Below are 22461 nucleotides of genomic sequence, written 5' to 3' on the forward strand. Positions count from 1 at the left end.
CAGGGGAAATCAAGTGAATGATAAAGAAACCAATCTCAACTAGGACCTCCAGAAGTCAAATTTTTTAAAAATAAATTAGGATTGGCATCTTTTGGTCTGAAATGTTGAGAAGTGTCTTGAATCAAAATTTAAAAAAAATTTTTTTTGTCTTTGATATGTAATTTATTCTTTTTAATCAAAGCTGAAAACTGTGCCCTATATATCTTAACATAATTTAAAAAAAAAAATTGAACTTCAGACAGCAGTGGCATAAAGAAGAACTTCTGCTTATATAAATAAACCTATTTTACAATATGTCTATTTTAAAAGGAATAGTCTTGCTCATCTAAGTACTCTTGAAATCCGAGGAGAAGACAAAATGGGTAAAATATATGTAATATACTACCTCGTGTATCTGGATTTATCCATGATGTTGCACAATGAATTTTTAATGGACAGCCATTGAAAACCTTTGAAAAGCAAGCACCCATCTGTAGAAGTAAAAACAATTAAAAATATACATATGAAAAATTAAACTGTGACATTTCCAATAGGATTATTTTTACTTAAAGCAGTAACAAAAGGTTAGGAGTAGTTTCATTTGCCATGTGGAAAATAATCTCATCCAGACAACAAGTTGAAAAAAGGATTTTTTTTTTTTTAATGATTTTTTCCTTTGTGCTTAAGACCTTTCTAAACAAACACACCAGAATTAGCATTTCGGAATTAGCTCTTAATTTAACAGTCTAAGCACATACTTACTAGAAAGGTGACAAACTTGAAAAAGGTTCCTGAATTTTGTGACTTTAGAAAGTCTCAGAGAAACTTTATTCTTACCATATTTCACACATTTAAAATAGAACTCTAGGTCATGCAACAATCAAAATCTTAGTCTCAGATTCTCTATGAGTTGTTTCGAATTAACTTATTTTCAATATTGATTGCTTCCCAAAGGGAAATCTCTGGTAGAAGATCCCACTCCTCGTTCAGCATAACCCTAATAAACTCAGTTTGCCTATTAAGTGTCTTGCATAGTATAATATAATCAATCTCTCCATCTTCCCCCTAGTGAAGCGCAAGCATTTGTAGGCATTTCTAGGAACACTCAGTAAAGTTGCTTCAAGATGACAGAAAAGCAAAAGCCAGGGCTTCTTCCTTTCCCCTTGAACATCAACATAACAATCACCCATCCTATTTTGTTAAGAAACAGAGCTGATCAATAGTACTGTAAATGAAAAGGAATGATGCAGTAGCAAACAACAATTAGTAAAGTGAAATGTTATCATTTATCAAATGGTGGTCAAACATAAGAACCAGTCATAGGTAAGGGTTGCCATCCTGCAAAGCTACATACTCTGTAATACAGCTACAGAATGGCAATGTTTTCACTTTATATTAATACTTTGTGAATTATTATCAATCTATAAACTGAATTAACCAAATAGCTCTCATGGTAACATTTGGACAATTTTTTTTTTGTTAACCTGTTGCTGAATAAGAAAGTCTGCACACATTTCAGTCACTTCTGAACATAGTTTAGTAATAAGAAAAGAAAAAGAACTTAATAATTAACCCTTTAAAAATGAAAAGCAGCAGAAATTAGACCCTTCTTTGTGCTTCAGACATCTCTCACTCTCACATCACTATAATGAAGTCCTTGAGTTTGCCCATATATACTTATGTGAGGGAAAAATCAAATTCATTAAGGTAATCAGTAAAAAGTGAAAGACCCCATTGCACAAAGACAAGGGTAAAGACTTCAGCACTGCTAGTACCACTGCAGAAGTCTGAGTACCAAGGCAGGGAGCTGGCTGCTTCCTAGACAATGAGATGATCCTTCTGCAGGCATAAGAACAGAAATAAGAGAAAAGATGTAAGTGAGGCAGGAATATGAGAAGATACTGATGCACAGTGACCTCAAGGAACTGACAGCTTCAATGTCGTCAAATCCCTTGGCAGGAAGGAGTTTGAAGGAGGGATGATATCAAGAAAAACAATAAAGGGATTTTTTGGGCGGTTTTATGGAAGCCTCTTCCCAAGTGCACAGGACAGTGAAAGGCACTCAACAGAAAATAAAACCAGATGACACTCGAAGCACTGATCTCCTAGTATACTGGTAAGTGTTTCTGCTGCTCCTATAACCAGCTACACAATTCTCCTTGACCCTTTCCAAGCACTGAAGAGAGATGCTGCACAGTGGAAGGAAGCTGTGCTCACTGCTAAGACCTAACTGAGCTCTGCAGTGATAAGTCGGATAGGAAAGAAGGAGGAGATTGAAAACAGAAGAGACTAATCATTTTCCTCTGGCCATTCTCAGCCCTGATCTCCAGGAAGCCTGCAGAGCCAAGACGCTCCTGCAAACGCCTCAGAAGGGTAAAGGAGGGAGCCTGAGGGTATCATCTCTAAATACCAAACAAATCTCAAGGATATAACTGATAATCAGACAAATTATTAAACTGAGTTGCTAGTGGAGAAAAAACCTCCACAAACATGAAATAAAAGGTTGAAGTAAGGCTGCTTGATCTGACTGCTGCCACGGAGGCATTTAAGTCTCGGGGCAATATCAGCAGGCAGGGCATTCCCTCATTGGTAGAATCTAACAGGTCTCCCTGTGCTGCAAGCCACCCAAAAGAGCAGGGAAAAAACACACTACCAGACTGGGTTATTAAGAAAGTTGAACAAAATCTCTAGAGTCACAGGCAACCATGCACAGATACCATTTTAAACAGAGCCCCAGAACATCTATTTTAGAGGACAGTGAGAAAGCAAAACGCTTCTTACCACTCAGCAACATACTTAAGAACCACAAATTAAAAAACCCCAAACAAACAAGAATCAGAACAATGATGTACCACAGAAAAAGAACAGAAGAGATTGAAATATTGTCAAAATTTTACTTGCAGTAGCAGGGTATTTGTTAAATAAGACTCCCAGGTGATGTTAGGATGCAAAACATGCTCCACAATAGAAAAAAGTAAAAAGTCCAGTAATCCCAATGACCTGGGAGAAAAAAAAACAAACCTTTCCTTACCCAAATTTTCATTATTTGGCAACTGATGGAGATAGCAGGCAGAAAGGAACATCTAAGTGCCAAATCAGTCTTCAACACTTCACGGGATTAGAAAGTTTGTTATACATAAAAGGTGGGGTGTGATGAGGGAAGAAGTGGAGAGGGGAAAGATTTTCTAACCTGAGGACAAGCAGAACCAGAGAATTAGTACGCTAAAAAGATGCATGAACATGCAGAGAGCAGTCCAATACCCAAAGACTCATTTGATCAGCTTCAGAAGTTTTCCTATTTTAGTCAGTCTCTTTAGAGCTTCATTATATTAGCAACTCACAGTCATTCTCTAATGGCCAGTCCCTGAAGTTTGTGGCAAAAGTTCAACACGTATGACTTCATTTTGAGGTATTCTATTTTCTACCCTTTTTATTCCAGTAACTGAATCTATCTTATTTCCCCCTCCCCATGATGATTCGTTCCTTTTCAATGCTAGGAGTGCTTCCAAGTTTCTGTCATCCAGTAGTTTATGCACTCCAGGCCATGCATTTAGTTTAGTATTTAGTTTATTAAAACAAGATTGATCTCAATAAACCATACTAAATGTATCAAGAATTCAGAGCTCTGGAACAATCCTGTGCATTTATGCAAGAGGTTACAGTTCTAAGGAACAGAAGCATGATACCTACCTTAACCTGTCCTGCTTCTCTAAAATGAGTATGAAGCAAAAAATAATATATTTGCACTTACACATCCTTGTAGCAATTTTATTTTCTTATCTAAAGATGAGACACTGATCTGGCTTAGAGGTAATGTAGCAAAAAGATTAGTTTAAAATCAGATGAATCCCCCATTTGGTGCACAGCACAGCTACATGAATGCATACTCCAGCACACAAAGAGGAAAGTGGTGAGGGCAGAAACAAATGGTTGAGAAGAAGGAAAGGCTCTTCTGATCACAGTGCTGGCTAAAAGCACAGTGACAAGTCTGTGCAGATATTACAATGAAATTCTAGTTTGCTTTATGTTATGAAGGTGCACATAGATGTCTGAAAGAGTTATTTCCAGCCCTAAGGCATCTACAAATCCTGTCTTCAGAAGTTTTGAAACCTAGAGCTAAGTAGTATAAACTTTGAGCTATTTGCAATTCCTGAAAGGCATCAGCTCCTCAGATCAGTAAGTACCTTCAGTACACTGAAAGTACTTCTGTGACATTAGTCACAGAACTCTCATTCACTTTTTAACGAAGCAAGCAAACAAAAAACCTTCCAAAATTTACTTCAAGACCACAAAATAAAGGGCAATTTCTGAAATACCATACCTGTGGCTTAACATTTCTAAGAGACACTGGCTTTTATAATAAAAAAAAAAAATACTACAAACATTCAAAAAAAATGTACTCTCTCAGCTTTAGTAAGAAAACATGTCCTGCTTCCAACATGCATTTGTATGACTCAGTAATACTCACGTGTACTTTAGGTGTGGGAGGAAGGCCATTACTAATTGGTTTCTAGAAAATAAAATTTAAAAAGTATGTTTACACTCACATGCGCGCATATGCATAAATATGCATATTCTCTCCCCACACTACAGCATAACCAAAATACAAATCTAAAAAGATTTTTTTAGAATGCTGTTAAAAGCACTTGAGGAATAATTGAGCATAATTGTATTAGGAGAAAATAAAAAGCCAATACTTATATCTACATAAGAAATAGATAAATTTGCAGGGAAGGTTTTGTAAGACAATAAATAGAGTTGTGTTGTATATTTCTACACTACACTAAAAGGAAGGCACTAGGCACCTACTGGGACACTCTGCTGTGTCCAATGCCACATGTACTACATCTGAAAGCCATCGCTGAGCTTTGGCTACAGTCACATATTTAAGCATGAGGTTAGGCTAGAGATCTTCCTTCCAACTGACACTTCCATAATTCTGTATGAGTTCACTAACCACATGTCTCTAGTGACCACACACCACAAACTACCAATATCATTTTCTTTCATTAAAACCTCTACGATTCCCTAATATCTCCTTATTGAATGTCTGCATAGTCTATTGTGCAACATTTTCACATTACAATGATGCCTGAAAGAATGCCATATCCAGCAATACAAAGTTTAAGCAATATTGTAGCAATTGTTCAATTGTTCAATATTACAAGCAGCATTAAACTCTATAATCAGTACTAGACCCATTTTCCTGTATCAGTATCATTTTTTCCTAGAAAAAACATGCTTCTGAAGAAATGTATTTTACAGATAACACAGGAAGTTTCAAACACACAATTACAAATGCCAAGTTCAAAGCAGTTCAGGAAATCATACTTTCCAAAGTACTGCCAGTATTACTGGCACTTCCTTAAAACAAAACAAAAACACACACAATGTTTCTGCTCTATTTCCTCTTCACTTCTCTCAAAAGAGTGACATTTCCAACCTCATCCTTAGAAGAAGCCCCCAAAGAGTGCAGTTTCACATTACATTTAATCTGATCTAATTACAGATGTCCCACTCTCTATCTCACATTCCCACTTTTGCTTTTGCATCATAATAATAGAGTGACCACTCTGGAAGCCGTTTGCTGCTTTGATGGAAAAACTCACTTGGAAGAGGAGGAAGGGATGCAGGAATATTCCCTTTCCTCAGCTCACAGCTCGATCAGATTACACGCGATGTAAAGCTGCATTCTCCCCACGACTGCAACTTCACCTGAGTATATGTAGCTCAAGTCTGACACTAAACCCAAGCTACTAAACCCTGAAACCTGGAGCTCCAGAGGCCAGCAGGCAAACAGCTTGCATATCTGGACCCTCAATCTACATTTCTCCATCTTTTTGACCCTGAACACCAAAAAGCCTGTATGCCTACATCTGGGACAGGAGGACTCATTTGGCAACAGCCCTGATTCAGCTCCTTTCCCAGGGCCAGCCAAATCCTCCAGCAAGCCATCAGGTGGCAGCATATTCCTTAATTTCCTCATTTGCTTAAATAGTCATTGCTCAGTACAGCACATCACATCTCTCTCAGGATCTCGCTCTCACTACATGTCTCTCAAGTATGTGACTACAAGCAAGTAAATCTTGTATATCCATGATTATGTTAGTTTCTAATCAAAATTAAATACTGACTCAAACTTCATCTTAAGACTGTATGACAACTAGACAATCTAGCAAAACTGTGCTTTGATTCAAAGCAAACAAGATGCCATCCAGCATCATTTCTATTCTAAAGAGTGCGCCCACTCCTTTTCATTGTGCATGTAAAACAGTTGAGACAACTTTAAAATAACATCTAGAAGCTTAAATACGTACCAGTATTTCCTTCTTTTCTTTCCTTGAAGAATTAGTGTCTCTAGCTTCATTCTGTTGATGTGGTGATCCCTCTCTTTCACCATTTAATTGTACAGAAGTGACTCCATTACCTAGAAAGATTCGTATTTAAAAATGTATTCTTCTGCCTTCAACTTGAAGAGTAGTCTAGCATAAAAACAATTTTGAAGGGCCAAAATTTCCACTTACGTCAGAACATGTTCCAATACCCTAATTTATTTCTAAAGCATACGTGTTCCTACATGTGCACATATAACCATCTATAGAGCCACATTCAATCTCAGTCCATGGCTTTTGGCAATTAATATAACAAATCTATTGTGGGCATAGAAAGGGATACAGTCATGGTTATGCAGAAAAATGTATTTAACATAGCTAAAGACAAACTTGGCTATAGCTAACGCCTCAATTATTGATTCTTTATAAATAGCCTTGAGGCATTTCTTAGCACTGGATGCTTAAGCGTTACAGACAAATCTGTAACACATCAACTGCAGTACTAAATATGTAGCAAGGAAAAGCTAGCAAGATATCAATTAAGAGTCAGAAATTAAGTTTGCTTAAAACAAGCCAGTCCAGGACAATTCTCAAAGCATCAGACTTTAACAAAAGCATAAAAGGTACAGCCTGAGCAAACAGTAAACAAACACAATTACCTGCTATACTACCCAACCCAGCTCATTACATATAAAAGCAAACTTTGAAAGCAAAACTCTATTCTTGACATGTCAAATGACACAGGGCCAGAATCTGAAACCTACATATAGGAAAACTTTATTCCCTGTGACAATCCTGATACACTACATAAGCCTGCTGCTTAGAAAAGCAATTGTGTCACCAGTGGCATCATCAGGAATTGTGTCAGTGACTTTACTAAAAGGTACATTTGACCCTCTTAAGAGTTTAAGCACACTTTCTTCATGCATTTTGGCTTTCATGCACTTTCTGTTACTTGCCCAACACAGAAAAATTACCACAGTATGTTTTAATGTGTGCATAGATGAGGATGTAGAAATAAAATCACATTAGATTATTTAAGAAATATTTGTATACTTCTTGGTGTCACTCTTATTACCTAAAGCATTAGATTTCTGTGGAGGTAACCGAGGAGGTGGCGGTCTGGGTGGAACCTGAGATGCAGATTTTGCTGGACTCTCTGATGTTGGGCATCTCTTGATTGTCCCTTGATTATCATTTTCAGAAGAATGAGTTTCTTGGGGAATAAAGATGGATTTAGGCTGAAAAAGACACAGTAATAATAAAAACATAAGGAAAAAAGATTCAAAGCATCCATACTACTTCTCAAAGAGGAAAAAAAAAACCAACTAAACATGTGCACTATTTGGATTCTGGAATTTTCACAAGTAAATTGATAAAGCAGCATGTTCTGCCATGCAAATTTCTTTCAAAAAAAAAAAGGTAGAAGGAAATGCATAGCAACAAGGAAAACCTTGTCATCAACAAAGGATGAATTCAAAATCATTATGTTCAAGTCATGCATTAAACAATTATTGGGTATGTGGAAATGCCACTGTTTATGACTACAGATAACCAAACCAGACGTTTAAGCAGAAACTAGGGAACATTCAATGATACGGCCAGAACTTTGTGTAAAAAATCCCAAATAGGGGATGTAACCACAAAGGGCAATGTTGTTTAGACACTGGCTGCACTAAAGCTGCTTGTAGAAGGATTCTCAGTTATGCAAAGATAGTTAGTGCAGGATGGTAAGTAATCAAACCTGCAGTTTTTGCCTTGGGAACTGACAGCCGGACAAAAAAAAAAAATAACAGATTCTTTTTATTTTTGCTCATATTATGATAATTTCAGTGTGAAAAGATTCACTTACTCTTCAAGTGGCAGCATGCACCTAATCCAATCCAGGCATGCCTCTGAAGGTCACCATTCGCACACCAAAAGTTAGCAAGCAAAATTTGGCAGCTCTTTATTAAAAATTACTTGTGGCACTAAATTTTTTAACTACCCAATTTATTCCTTCCAAAGTATCAGAAATAGAATTAGTCAGAAACAGCACTTTCACAGTGACAAATATGCTATAGTGCAAGTCTTCACGCAGATTTGCAATTAAAGGCTACGAACATAGAGGTCAACCCTCTGGATTTACCACTGACTTAAAACTTGATTCAAGTCTTCAAGTCATGACTCAAGTAGGAGACCATCAGTATAGTCATATAGACACTTCTGCATTTGTTTGTTTATTTAAAGTGCCCTTTTATTCTGGGCAACAAAATCCCCCTCACTTACCTTTGGTGGTAAAGGAGGTGGCACTTTAGGTTTCATAGTAGCACTATAAAGAAAAGAAACAAAACACATCATTATCCAGTGTAGCTCTTTGAAACTTGTATTGCAGTGTTCAAGAGGATACAGGATTTTATAATGATGTTTATTTGTATGACATTTAACTTGTCAACAGCATTATTATATCCAAATAACTGCATCACGAATACTTCCAAACATTTTTTTATTGCTGTGCATACCACAGATACTATCCGAAAACTCAAGTATCAGATCCTCCCTAGAAAGCACAAAGTGACATGAACTGATTTGTTGAAGATGCACATACTTGTACAGAAAAAAAAGTAGGTAGATACAGAGCAGGGCTGATATTTACTCTGTTGAGAGGAGAAAGATTTAGGATATCAGTGAGCTTTTCTAAAGGGCCATCTGTAGGTATATAGGGCAAAGGGGAGTTACAAGAAAACTGATAAATACCATTCCTTGAAAAATTTACCACTGACTTCTGCAGAACAGCCTTGCACATGAAAGCAAAATCCGTCTGCAATGGACAGCTAGCCTACTGTCTGGGTTGTATGGGATTTTTTTTCTTCCACGAGTTTTTTTTCCACAGAAATCTTGGGAAAGACAACTTTTTAATGCAAGAACAATTCAACAGCTTGGCTCAACAGTACAAGATAGCAGGAAACAAGAAAGCTGAAGCATCAGGAGCATTCTTCCTCTGTTGGTTCTGTGTTTCAAAGAATATGCTACATTTTTTAAAAAATCCTAAATTCTGGAATTTTTTATGTTTTTAAAAACTCTTACACTGTCCTGTTTCCTAATCTTTTGGAACAGCAAATTATTTCCATTAAATAAATTAGGAATACAGCTGTGAAAACTTGACATTCTTGCGCAATAGTTTCCTTATTTTTAAATTATGTTCCAAAGTTTTGGGAAAATATCCAAGTAACAACATATCTGTTTGCTTGTTTACAGATCAACAACTTGTCTGCTTTGCTTCATTCTTTTCAGGAGTTTCTGTCCTGGCATCTTATCAGTTGCTTTTATTTCAGAGAAGCTGAAAGGGGACTTCTGAGAATGTGTTACCCTGTGTCATGCACTTCAGCTGCTATGGTGGTGGAAATTATCTTCTCTTTATAACATGGGACCAAGCTTAAGTCCTCAGTCAGGTGTGTCCAAGCTCCATTTGTATTTTCTTTCATATTCTTCCCTGCATCTCAGACAGCCGCCACAGTGTTATTGGGGAGCCAAACGTGAAAAACAAAAAAGCCAACGATTTGGCATAAATGTGACAGATGTTTGCACGAAGGACTGCGTGCCCTGGTTTCAACAGCAAGGTTTATGTGCAGTTTGTCACCGCTGATCACGCAGGGCAGTGCCCCAATAATTTCTGCTTTCCCAGCTTCCATAACCAGGAAGTTCAAGCATCATCAGCTTTGCTGCACATGAGGGAAAAAGAAATATCAAACCCGATCAAAATTATTAAATGAAGAGAGAGATAATTTTATATTGTTCCCTGAAGCACGTGGATTCTCTGCTGCTATGAATCACCCAGCTTCAGAGTCATGCAGTGGCATCAGTTTGGACTGGAAGGCGTATAGCTGTTTCATTGTTTTTGTTCTGGATCTGAAGGGAGAAGTAACCAATGTCACGTGTGCTCTTCAATTGCAGCTCGCAGAATATAAATCAAACAAAAGCCTTGAATCTTCAGCGGGCTCCAGAGAAAGATATCCGAGACCAAGCTGATGAACCGACATATTGCAGCAGAGCTTTGGGCTTAAGCAGATACCAAGAGGAAAGGCACAGATGCAGAATCTATCTGATCCAAGGTTGAGGCATTCAAGGCTTACCCCTGTGCTTAGAGGAAATTGTCAGGCCCTCTCTGTAGGGCAAGAGTACCTAGGATGAAATACAGGAAGAAGCAAAAAACACCAGGAGTTTTTGGAAGACTATTGGTGACTGTCCTTAGGGTCAGATGAATTGGAAACTCTCTGGAAGCTATGAGGTTCTTTCTTGCCTAACCTGAAAAAGAAAATCCACAGAAACACGACAGTGACAGAAGCAGCTAAAGCCAATGCTGTTTGAAAGTTCTGATGGAGCTCGTGCAAGGAGCAAGGATCTCAAAGCACTGGACAAAGAAATCGGTGCAAGCACTTCAAGACAGCAGGGATCAAGAGGTTCCAAGCCCTGGAACATTACTGAAGTTGATGATACTGGCTGCAAAGAAGGGGGCGGGGGTGTGTGTGGGTGGGGCGGGGAGCAGGGGAGCAAAGAAACATTAAGCAAAAACTAACAGACACAGAGCTGTACACAAAAAACACCCAGCGATTAGTACGGATGGAGGAACCAAGCTGGGCTGGCTTGCAGCAGCGCAGATATCCAGAGCATCTTCACTGAAGGCCATCAGAGTAGAGCTGGCAGTATAGAGCTATAGGGGACCATTACATCCTACAGTGCAGGAAGCCTGAGTTATCATTACCAAGGTCTAACCAGCTATGGGCAAAGCAGGTTCTCAGCTTGGTCCAAATGCAGAGGAGCAAATCAACGAATAGCATTATCAATCTCTTCATCTCAAAGACAAGACGTGGTAGCTTCATATTACTGATGAACTGCATAATCAATCATGTCTTTAAACAACCGCTTAATAATGAAATATGAAGATTTTCTTAAGGAATTAGCAAGGGAATAAAGCCTGCTAAAAATTGACTAAAAGTAATTTTTCTTCTATAAATATCACTTGTGTCAAACAGCAAACATGTTTTCAGAAGTTGATCAACAAACAGTGCAAGTTTAATGTACTTGTCACCCAGCTGACATCAGACACTATGAGTAGCTTTACCCTTCTTGAAGGGGGCTGTCCCTCATGTGCAATACAGTGATAAAAACCACTGCCTTTGTCATAAAAGAACAGCAGTAAAAGAACTCAAGAAAAAAGAAAAAAGAGGGAGATGTGGTTCTCCGGAACAGATAGATGCCAGCAATAGATAATGCATGTTTTACAGGCTTCCGGTATGAAGCAACAGCTTTCAAAATTATCCGTTAACAGAAAGTAAACAAGAATTCTGTCTCAATGGCATCTTCCTTTTTGGTCTTTACATCGGACGTATTTAGGAATGTAAATTTCCACATACTGGCTGCGCATTTTAAATTGTTTCAGCTCTCATCTGTCAATCAAAAAGAGCCCAAGAATACTTATACCAGTGGAATTTAATATAAGCATAATTAAACACATGCTTATCGATACTGCCTCTGCAATCCCATAACCTTGCTCTCTCTGTGGTAAGGGAGCCAGCTCTATTCCAAAAATCAAGCACCCATACAAGCATCCTCCTAGCTGAGAATGTGGACAGAACAAACTCAATCATCTAGAGAAGACAGTTATGTATATGCTTTATGTATTTTTAATAAGCTCTATTTTAATGTACAGTCATCAGTTCTAAAGAAGACACCAGGACTGCGGTCAGATTAATTACTGGCTCAATGTAACTATGACAAGATTTTGTTCAATAATAGAAGATAAAAGGACAACTGTATCAAGCAAGGAACAAGATTTTTTTCCCTTAATTTATCACAAGTTTATCAGCAGAGTAAGAAAACTTAAGGTGATGTAATCTAGGAACAACATTAAATGCCTATCTTTAAAAAGGCTATAGAAGAAAAAGAATCCTGAGCTATTAGGGATAATAGAACATGATTCAACTATTTTTATAATTTTCATCTATTCAAGAATCAGCTTTCATATATATTTGTTTATTTTTACAAGAAGAAAGGACTTACTGTTTAGCATCATCGTCTGCATCATCATCATCATCTTCTAAATGTGCCACATGTCCCCTAAGAAAATGAACAAGGTACTATGGCTGAGTGAGTTGTATTAAAATTACCTTGGCTACTGTGAAAAATTGAGCTCAAGGGCTACTACCTCTTTTACAGAATTTTACTGCCTTTTAGCTTTTTATCACTATTATTCTTTAAAGCACAGCTGCAATCCAGACAACTAAGCCTCTCCCATATCCTCTCAGCAAGTACAGGGGCAAACAAGAACTAGTTGTGACAGACATAAGAAATCAACACACAAATGACTTTGAAACACACAAGAGGGGGAAAAAAAAAAAAGAATTACCGCTGATGCAGTTCTTCTTCAACTGATTTTAAGAGACTCCTTCAGCATTAAATAAGAATAAGAACACAGTTTAATTGTGGCACACAAACTTAATTATCAAAAGCCAGGGCAAATGCTCCTATGATTCTATCAGTAAATAATCCAAAGCATGTTATTTCAGCTGGCTTTCAGAACATACATCGAACATCCACATTAAAAAAAAAAATACGCAGCTATGTTCTTTTTTTTTTTTTTTTTTTTTTTTTTTTAAAAAACACTTTTTATTTTATTTTTTTTTTTTTTTTTCTTTAAGTCAGTGAGCAAACTGAAAACACAACACATTTTCATATGCATTTATTCATGTATTGCTATTAAGTGCAGTTGTCCTTCTTCCTTGTACTGTAAAACAAGGACTGTCTCAGCTTGATCCGATTTAAAACAAATCCACACTATCTAAGAAAACCATAATCATAAAAAAATAAAAATCAGACTGACAAGACGATTAAGCTACTATTGGAATAAATTCATTCTTCCCTAGTTAATTTTTGTAACATTCTGAACTTCTTCATTTTTGTGTCTTTGTCTGAAAACACAGACAGGAAGGAATAGCAGGCAAAACACAGGGACGAGAAACAACAGGATTTCGGAAGTTACCAGTATTCCTATTTTCCCCAACTAAAAGATTGCGTAAAAATATCATGTTCTATGCTTAGATTGTCTGCATTTTTTAAATATGATTTAATTTAGTAAAGCAAAGCTAGGCGTCCTAATTCTGACATGTATAAATGTAAATTAAGAAACTGGGTGGAAAGGAAGAATTACATGGAAAACTATTTTATAGGATTAATACAATGAAATTATTAAATGTATGAACAAGTTAAGGGACTTTGCTGAGACAGGTAAGTTTTATTTTTTAAAGCATCTATAATTGAATGTTCCTAGTGACCTACAACATGAAGAAGGGCATAAAGCAGTGTCAAAGAGCAGCACTGGTAGTTCCTAGATGGCATAAAATTGTACTCTGTGGGACTTATCATGCAGAACATTTTGTTAACAAGCAGACCAAGCTAATGGCTCTTAAAAGGAAGCTTACAGCACCATAGAGACAATATGGTCAACAGAGCCTCAAATACTGGAAAGTGCTGTAATTTTATATCATTGGAATTACTATTATTTGAGAAATAAATAGTGATTTTGGAATTGTAACTGATATAAACAAGCTTGACATATTTTACTACGTCCGTTTCAGCTAATGTGTTTAACACACATTTGTGATTTTTATATTAAAACAGTCTTGAATGAAATAAAGACAGAAAATGCTATTGCTTACTCACTTATTTGCACCCAAGAAGTAGCCACACTGAGGACCATGACCATATTCTAGCTGTAGATCCTACAAATATAACAGAACAAATTAAGACCAGTAGGTGAGCATCAAACACATACCCTGTGTCATGCTGCTGTTATCCCCTCTGCCACACCTGAGCTACCAAACAAGCTCATTCCTCTGGCCTTCCTGGGCCCTAACACCACTCTCAGGCCCATCGCACCCAAAAATCTCCTCTCTGCCAGTTTGGTGCATCTCTAATTCCTTTTAAAACTCTGACCTTAGCCCCTTCCTTGGACACACAGATCCTTTGCTCAATTAAAGTCAGCTGCAGAAAAAGAAACAAAACAACAATAAAAATAATAATTAAAGAAGAAAAAAAAAAAAAGACTTTGTGATCTACCAGACTCCGCAGAGAACCCAGTCGTCCCTCACTGGCATATTATAGTACTCATTTCAGATGGGGAATAGTTCTGGCAGGAAGCCTGAAATGCCTTTAGCACATGGGGACGTTAAAGAAATAAGCAGAGAGGACAGTAAAAGTGTTTTTATAGCTCTGGTTATAGCAATACATATTTTAAGGATAACTATGTATGTTCTCATGTATACTTTAAGATCACCTTTTGTATCAAAAAGAAAAATACAATATTAACAGCAAAGTCAAGCACTCAAGCAATCATGGAGCATGGGCTACTTAGAAAAAGAAGTGGCAATACGCCTCCAACACTATTATTCAATAGACGCCGTATGGCATACAAATTTAATGCATTAATGGGAATACAGGGACCATATTGAAGCACCATCAAATGTGCATCTGCCAGAAGGATACTGCTATAATTACAGGTTTGTTTTTTTTTTCTTCAGGTGGATCACGACAGGAAAAATCTGAGCATAAATTTGCTCCCAAAATACCGAGTGTATTCACCAGGAGAAAGGAGTTATTGATCATCTAAGTTAGTGATAAATGGAGCTACATTGCTCCTTTCCAGGAAACATTTTAAAGGTTTCCCAACATCTTCTGTCAAACAGGCCTCTCTAGCTGCAGCCTGATTCGAAAGCATGCCATCCTTCAGAAAGATGCCCAGATATCCAAGCTATAAGAGCAATAAGCTTGGATTAGATGACGACAACTCATGGGGCTGATCTCTCAAAAGGGCATTTTTAAAAATCAGAGGAAAAGTCTCACACTAGATTTGCCAGTGCTCCAAGCTGATGAAGCAGAAGCCACTGCAGCTTTCAGTTCCAGACTGAAGGGCAATCACAATACAAAGCTATATATATTGGTTTCTGCTCAGCAAGGAGTTCCAAGTTGTTTACTGCACCCTCAGTTCTGCTCTATAAAGCTAAGTAGTAGTAATACTAATAGGTAGGTGTTTCTACCACAACTGTCAGTAGCATTTGACTGCTTCAGTGACTTTCCATATTTTCCCAAGACAAGTGAGATATTGCGGAAAAAATAACACGTAACTGATAATTACTTGATGTAAAAGAATGCATAGATCAGAGGGTTGAACAGAAATTGCACAGGCAAGCCCGATGCTGGCATTTCCTGAACCATGGAGAGACTGACTTTTCAATCTTCGTACCAACTTTATTACACATCTTTTTTCTAGAATTAAATGAAGAAACCCCAAAACCACCAAACCCCATACACTTCTATGGATCTGACTCACAAGGGCCACCTGACTTTCCCCCTAGACATCTGTCAGTGGGGCTAGAAAGTTAGGTGACAGGAAAGAAGGGGTCACAAGTGGCCGCGCCGGCAGGGAGGAAGGCTCGCTCCTCTCCAGGAACATGTCCTGGGCTCTGCGAGGGAGCAGGTAGAAGGGGTCAGGCCTCAGCCATGGGTATCTTTGATCCCTTCTGCTATCCTTATCCTCCTCCTTCACAGTTTCATCCTCCTCCTACGCCCCAAATCTCGACGACTCCTGCTCCTTGCTCTAAACAAGCTCAGCAAGTCTCCTTCCCTCAAGAAAGGCCATCCTAGGCCCTCCACAATTTCAGTCTCTTCATCACTCCCAGTATCTGTCACCTTATCCAGGCAATTTCTTTCTGCTGGTCCTCACCACCTGCTGATGTACTCCAATCCACCATAAAGAAACACAGATTTAACTTTCTTTACTGTGAGTACTTATATTACTTCTGTGCAATCTCAAAAACTTCCACACGTAAGCACAGGTATTTTGAGGATTCAGGCTCTAGAGCAGAAAATAACAAGACTGGGAACATAAGATGTCACCAGACTCACAAACAAGGAGGTTAAACAGGTTGTGTGAGTCTACGTAAGAGGACACCAGAACAAAGACTGGGAGGCTGTTGAGAAAAATAACCACAGATCAGTATAATGAAATCAGATTTTCACCTTGAAGTGACAAGCATTTTGTCTACATGTTGCAAAATCACATTAATCAAAAGTGGGAAACAAAGACCTTATCTGGGCAGAGCCAAAATGTCTGTCCATTTTAATTTACACACTGTGCAATGTATGGCTATGTATATTGTACAGCAATGACAGGAAAATTAATAAAAGAAAATAAGCAAACACCCATAAAATATAAGGCGCTTTCATCTGTCACCAGACTTTTTAAGCCTTACTGGAATTTTCTTTATGAAAAATGACATCTGCCAGAATTACTTATATTTAAATGCTTTAAAAGGACAAAAGCTTTGTTTTGATTCAGTTTACTATTGTGCTGCCTATTAGCATTTATTTGACTATGATTCTAATTGGTTATGTACATTTTTTTACCTTAACTAGTAGCTTGTTAGTGTTCTTCTAAGCCCTTTAAATATTGCTGGTTTTCACTCCAAATGTGGTGAAGTAATCCATTGCTAGGAAAATTCCTTCTTTTGCACTCCTGACAGATAAATACTGAGAGCTAGAGAGCTTTTAAGTGCAACACATTTTTTCTTGTACCCTCTATTCCAAATACATCCAGAAGTTATAATTTTATAAACCTTCTAGCTACATATTTGATACAAAAACATGCAGTAAAAACTGCATGTATCCTGCAAAGCCTCCAGTGAGCTGTTATACTTTATCAGAACAACCGGTATGACTAGATCTTTTTAAAGCCAAACATAAAAGAATTTTGTTTTGTTGAAAAATACCTATCAGTTATGGATTCCCACTGGGAAGAACAGATTAGCATTCATTACTAAATGATGCAACAATTGGCTTAATAAAAGCTGTCACCTCTCCTGCATCCCTAAAGTAACCCAACAACTTTATGAATCTACATTAATATTTTCAGTTAACATACATACAATGCCAATTAGTTAATTAAAATTCTTTTTAGATCAGACAACATTCACACGGAATAAATCTGAGTGACTAGACAGATTTCCAAGATAATCTCAAGATCTACAGCCAGTAGGAATGAGAAGAGGTCAATAACCTTCGTGTTAAATCAAAGATGCAACCCCAGATTATTCTGCATCCAGCCTCAGGTTACCAACGACCCATTCCTGAACCAACACAACTGTGCAGAAGACAAAGTGCTATTTGCTGGCAATGATCGCTTTAGAAAAAAGGTAATACAGGGAATAATTACTAGTTCTTCTCAACAGCCTGAGTAATATTAAATGAAGAAGTCATGTAGAAAGGCAAATCACACCTTCAGATAAATCGCATGTGCAAAGTAATTAATAACTAAAAACAATATAAAGATTTCCTCAAAGCAAAGACAAATTTGGTGGTAAGGCCAACCTATTAAACAAATTCCCCAGGAATGATCAAACCTACAATACCTTCTGCAGTTTAACTTTCAAAACCTGCGATTTATTTTCTGCAGAACTTCATGATGAATTAATTGTTAGTGTAACTTTGACAGTCTTATGTTCCTAATTTGCTCTGTAGGGCTGAGCTGTACTGGAAATCTATTTTTAGGTGTTCAGTCCTTCAAAAAACAAAACTGAACGTATACAGTGAACCAGCAATTCACAGTTGCTTCCTAAATTTGCTATTCCTGAAATCTAGCGAGAAACAAGATCATTTGAAGTGACAAAATTGAGACTAAATCCACAAAGTGCTGGGGAAGTAACTCTGCATTTCAAAGAATACAAATCACCTTTGGACTACTAACATATCAAACAAGAAAGCACATACACATCTCTTTCTCAGTAATATGATTAAGCAATTCCTATCACGTTGCTTCATAAAAGAGGATGTTAATTTTAAAAAGAGCCTAATATTACCTAATGTATATGCTATGCTTTTAATGCCTTTATTTCATTAAAAAGTGCATTCTTGAATTTCTTTGGATAGCTTAACACATCAGAAATAGCAAGTTATATGTATATTTTTTTAAATATGCTAAATATAATTCTTCCCTGGTGATGGACAGAGGTTTTACTGTGCATTACTGCTACACAACCACTGCTCCCCTCTTCCCTTGTATGTCAGTTCTCTATGCATTTTGTCTATGAATGTCCACTTGGCACAAACAGCACTATTTCGTACACATATAATGGAACATTACTACCTAACTAGCTATGGTAAGACCTCGATGCAACAGGCAATTGTACACAGCATTTTTAAACTGCCTTCTAGCAATAAAATTGAACACCTCATTTTCTCAATTACTTTTGCCAAGGCAGAAAATACCCAAAACATACAGGGAAGGAAAAGAAAGAGCAAAAACCGTATCCCAAACCCTTAGGCACTTTTTCCCCCATTTCCACTTATTTTCTTCTGATCATAAGGACCACGCATCACACTTTGTTCAGCTTTAGGTAATGAAATGAAGACTTGTCTCTGAAATTCAGCATTGATAGCTAACATAACTCTAAAAACATATCGCAACTAGGTAGGATAGGAGTCTTCATGGCTTGTAACAAAAGAAAAGCATATGTATGCATGTGTAGTGAGGAGAAAAATTACTTAAACCAAAGAAAAAGGCTTCTAGGCAAAGTCCTCTATCATCTATGTTGATCTCTAATTCAATCTTTTCCTACCAATGTTTTCGTTTTTCTGCCACAAATAATTAACTAATACAGAATAGCTATGCTGAAACATTGCATTCCTAAAATTAAGCGTTACCAAAAACTATCACAACTTATTAAACCCAGAATATATTTATAAGCCAAAACAAAACAAAAACCAACCATGACCAAATTATTTAAATAGGACCAAAAGTATAAATGCATCTGGCAAATACAACAGTGCAGACTGCATGGTAACTGCAAACCTCTTACTGAATTCTTTGCTAAAGAAGTCTAAAATGAACGCTAAGTTCATAACAACTGAAAACAACTGTAGGTTGGAACCTGCGATATCAAATCCAAGTTCTGTTCAACTCCTCTCTCACTTTCTAAAACCGTAGAATTCAACACTTTTCACTGGATGTTGAATATTCCAGGCTAAGTTAAATTAAGTCCAATGCCGAAACATTTAATTTTGCCTCTAGTACGAAGAAAAAAAAAATCACTAGCTATAGTGTTACAAATTAGTTAGTATGATGCAGATTAGGACCAGGTGGAACGCATCCAAGGTGCTAAGGTAGCTGTCCAACATTATTATGAGACCACTCTCTAACACGTAACAAAAAAACCCAAAAAAACAAAAAAAAAAAAAAAAAAAAAAGAGTGGGCTGCTAGTCCGAGGAACCTCAACAAGCTGGAGGAGTAGGCAACAAAATCCCATGGGGTTTAACGTAGCCAAATGAAAAGTCCTGCAGCTAGGACAGACCAACCACATACACAAGAAGCAGCTGAGGACAAGCTGGCTGGGGGCGGAAAGGGCAACTCTGCAGAAAAGGGTTTGGAGGTCCCAGCAGACAAGGAGCGGACTACGCATCAGCAGCATGCACTTGTCATATAGGTGGCCAACCACAGTAAAGCCAGAGGGGGTTACCCACTCTATTTGGCACTTGGAAGGCCACATCTGCATGTCATGTCCAGTTCTGGGCTTTGCAGGACAAAGACATTGACAGACTGGAGGGAAGCCAGTAGAAGGCCACTAAGACTGTTCAAGTGATGGAGCAAATGGCACAATAGGAAAGGCTGAAAGAACAGAGCTTTTGTAGCCTGGAGAAAGTAACTGCTGTCTTCTCTATAATGCCCTGCAGGATAGCTGAAGACAGACCTAGACTCTTCTCAGATGCACAGCGAAAGGACAAGAGGCAACAGGCACAAATGCCAGCAATAGAAACTGTGGCCCTAAGGAACCAACTCCTCCCTGTGGGAGCAGGGCAGCCCTGAGCCAGGGCCTAGAGATGCTCAGTTGTCTCCACCCTGAGATGGATTCAAACTTCAACTGGACAAGCCCAAAGTAATCTCCAGATCTAGTTTGGAAGCTGCCCATTTTAAGCAGGAGTAGGCTAGAGATCTCCAGGGCTTCCTTCCCACTTCATCTTTTTTGGGGGATTCTCTAATGGTATTTATAACGTAACAAGGTATGCAGCTCAGTCTACTGTATATGAACTGGAATTATTTTTCAGCTCACTATGAAAGGGGAGGAAGATTTTTTGCCACAATATTTCATTGCAGATCAGGATAACCTGAATGAAAATATTTCTATTTGCTCAACATGACCTTTTGTTTTGAATCAGAACAACAGTAAGCTCTGTTTCTCAGAAATGTGGCTTCTGGGACCAGAAGCCAAATTCTCATACAGATTCCCCTTGACGGACCCCACCACTCATAAGTGCAACACGCCACCTCTGAGAGGTGGATGCAGTTACACATACAGCAACAGCTCTGCAGAAGCTGGGTTTATCAGCCCTTACTCCTGGCTTCTCTCTACCCCATGCACCTTCCTCCACTACACTGACAGAGCCATTTGCAATGCCACCCAGGGAACCCAAATGGGGAACTGATCTGGCGGAAAAAGTAACCTGAAAGAAGTTGCATGTTTTTCCTCAGGATGTCATATACTTGAGACTACTTCTGAACATACGCTTAATTATAGCAAAAACATTTCAACTGACAGAAATGTGGTCCTACTATGCAACTCATGTAGATTCCCAAGACTGCCATCATGGTGGCTGCCACAATACAAGATGAACAGTCATACATTTAGTTAGCCATTGGATTTTCAGGTGCTTCTCCCAGGATCAATAACATAAAACTTAAAAATTGTTCTACAACAAAGGTGTACATATTTTTAGAGAAGATTACTTTGATTTAAACCATTTACTGAGCTCACTGCAAATGCAATGCTCAGCTTTCCCACTTATTTGACCCTGTATCCAAACAACTGCTTTTAAAAATACACATGCTCTTTAAAAAGACAGTGAAAAATATGGGAGAAGCATTTGTTTGAGGTCTACCCTATGTAAAGTCTAATACGCACAGAAGACTTTTTTTTTTTTTTGGACTCCAGCATACCTCTGCTGCTCCTGAGACAAAGAAGATTGTCAGAAAACAGCTGCCAAAACGCAGCAATGACCAGAATAGGAACATGAGGAACTTGAAATGACAGGAAGGAGCACGTGCAAGAAAATCTCAAACGGTGGAAGGTACCCAAGTTCCTGAGAAACTTGTTGTCTAGTTGCAGAAAAAGTACAAAAATCTATCCTGAAGAAGAGCCTTGTACCTAGAGCAAATATTATGCTCTATTTACTTAGATATGAATCAAAGGGGTATAATTGTAGAAGATCAAAGAGAATTAGTATCTTGTCTTTGTCTGATTGCCATTTGCATGAAGGGATACTGAGGTTTGGACACTGAATTTTCCTTGCAAACACAACCTGTACTGAATTTCTCCATTCTTTTTGCAGATCCAGGTAGCTGTTTCAGGAGCACAGAGGCAGAGGGAAGGGGAAGAGGAAAAGGAGAGGAATGATTTTTAAGGGTACCCACATTGTAGGTGTCAAATTTTTAAAAGGTAATGTGCATGGTGAATGCATAAGCTGCCATATGATCCATTCAGCTGTGCAAAATGTTAGGTGATAGGTAAAAACACTCTCACTCCCCAAATTTGCTTTCAACCTCAACTGTGTACCTTTTATGACTCATGCTGCCCAAAATACGCCTCAATTTCTGACAATTTTTTTGTAGGATCTTAGAGACACATAGCTCTGCAAAGAGTTGTTGCTCATAAAATATTTTCTAAAACCAGTAGAACAGCATGGGAAAGAGCCCAACAGTAGTAGATGATATACTACACTTATATATAAGCGTGTGTGTGTGTATATATATATATATGGCCTTGAACACTTCCAGGGATGGGGCATCCACAACTCCTCTGGGCAACCTGTGCCAGTGCCTCACCACCCTCAGCGTAAAAAATTTCTTCCTTATATCTAGCCTAAATCTACCCTCTTTCAGTTTAAAGCCATTCCCCCTTGTCCTATCACTACATGCTCTTGTAAAAAGTCCCTCTCCAGCTTTCTTGTAGGCCCCCTTCAGGTACTGGAAGGCTGCTAGAAGGTCTCCCTGAAGCCTTCTCTTCTCTAGGCTGAACAACCCCAACTCTCTCAGCCTTTCTTCATAGGAGAGGTGTTCCAGCCCTCTGA

The 22461-nt window shown here is 38.0% G+C and overlaps 1 protein-coding gene across 1 annotated transcript in view; it reads right to left on the bottom strand.

The window, feature by feature from the left end:
• Positions 1–22461, bottom strand: part of MAP4K3 (mitogen-activated protein kinase kinase kinase kinase 3) — an 82323-nt gene that overhangs the window by 22457 nt on the left and 37405 nt on the right. Inside the window, exons 14-21 of the mRNA XM_009333724.1 lie at positions 14010–14068; positions 12697–12735; positions 12351–12407; positions 8580–8622; positions 7390–7552; positions 6297–6406; positions 4448–4489; positions 386–470 (exon numbers count right to left, since the gene is read on the bottom strand). Of these exons, the coding sequence (XP_009331999.1) occupies positions 386–470; positions 4448–4489; positions 6297–6406; positions 7390–7552; positions 8580–8622; positions 12351–12407; positions 12697–12735; positions 14010–14068 (598 nt within the window). The remainder of the gene's footprint in view (positions 1–385; positions 471–4447; positions 4490–6296; positions 6407–7389; positions 7553–8579; positions 8623–12350; positions 12408–12696; positions 12736–14009; positions 14069–22461) is intronic.

This window comes from Pygoscelis adeliae, unplaced genomic scaffold (assembly GCF_000699105.1).
Source record: "Pygoscelis adeliae isolate BGI_AS28 unplaced genomic scaffold, ASM69910v1 Scaffold621, whole genome shotgun sequence".
Classification (NCBI taxonomy): domain Eukaryota; kingdom Metazoa; phylum Chordata; class Aves; order Sphenisciformes; family Spheniscidae; genus Pygoscelis; species Pygoscelis adeliae.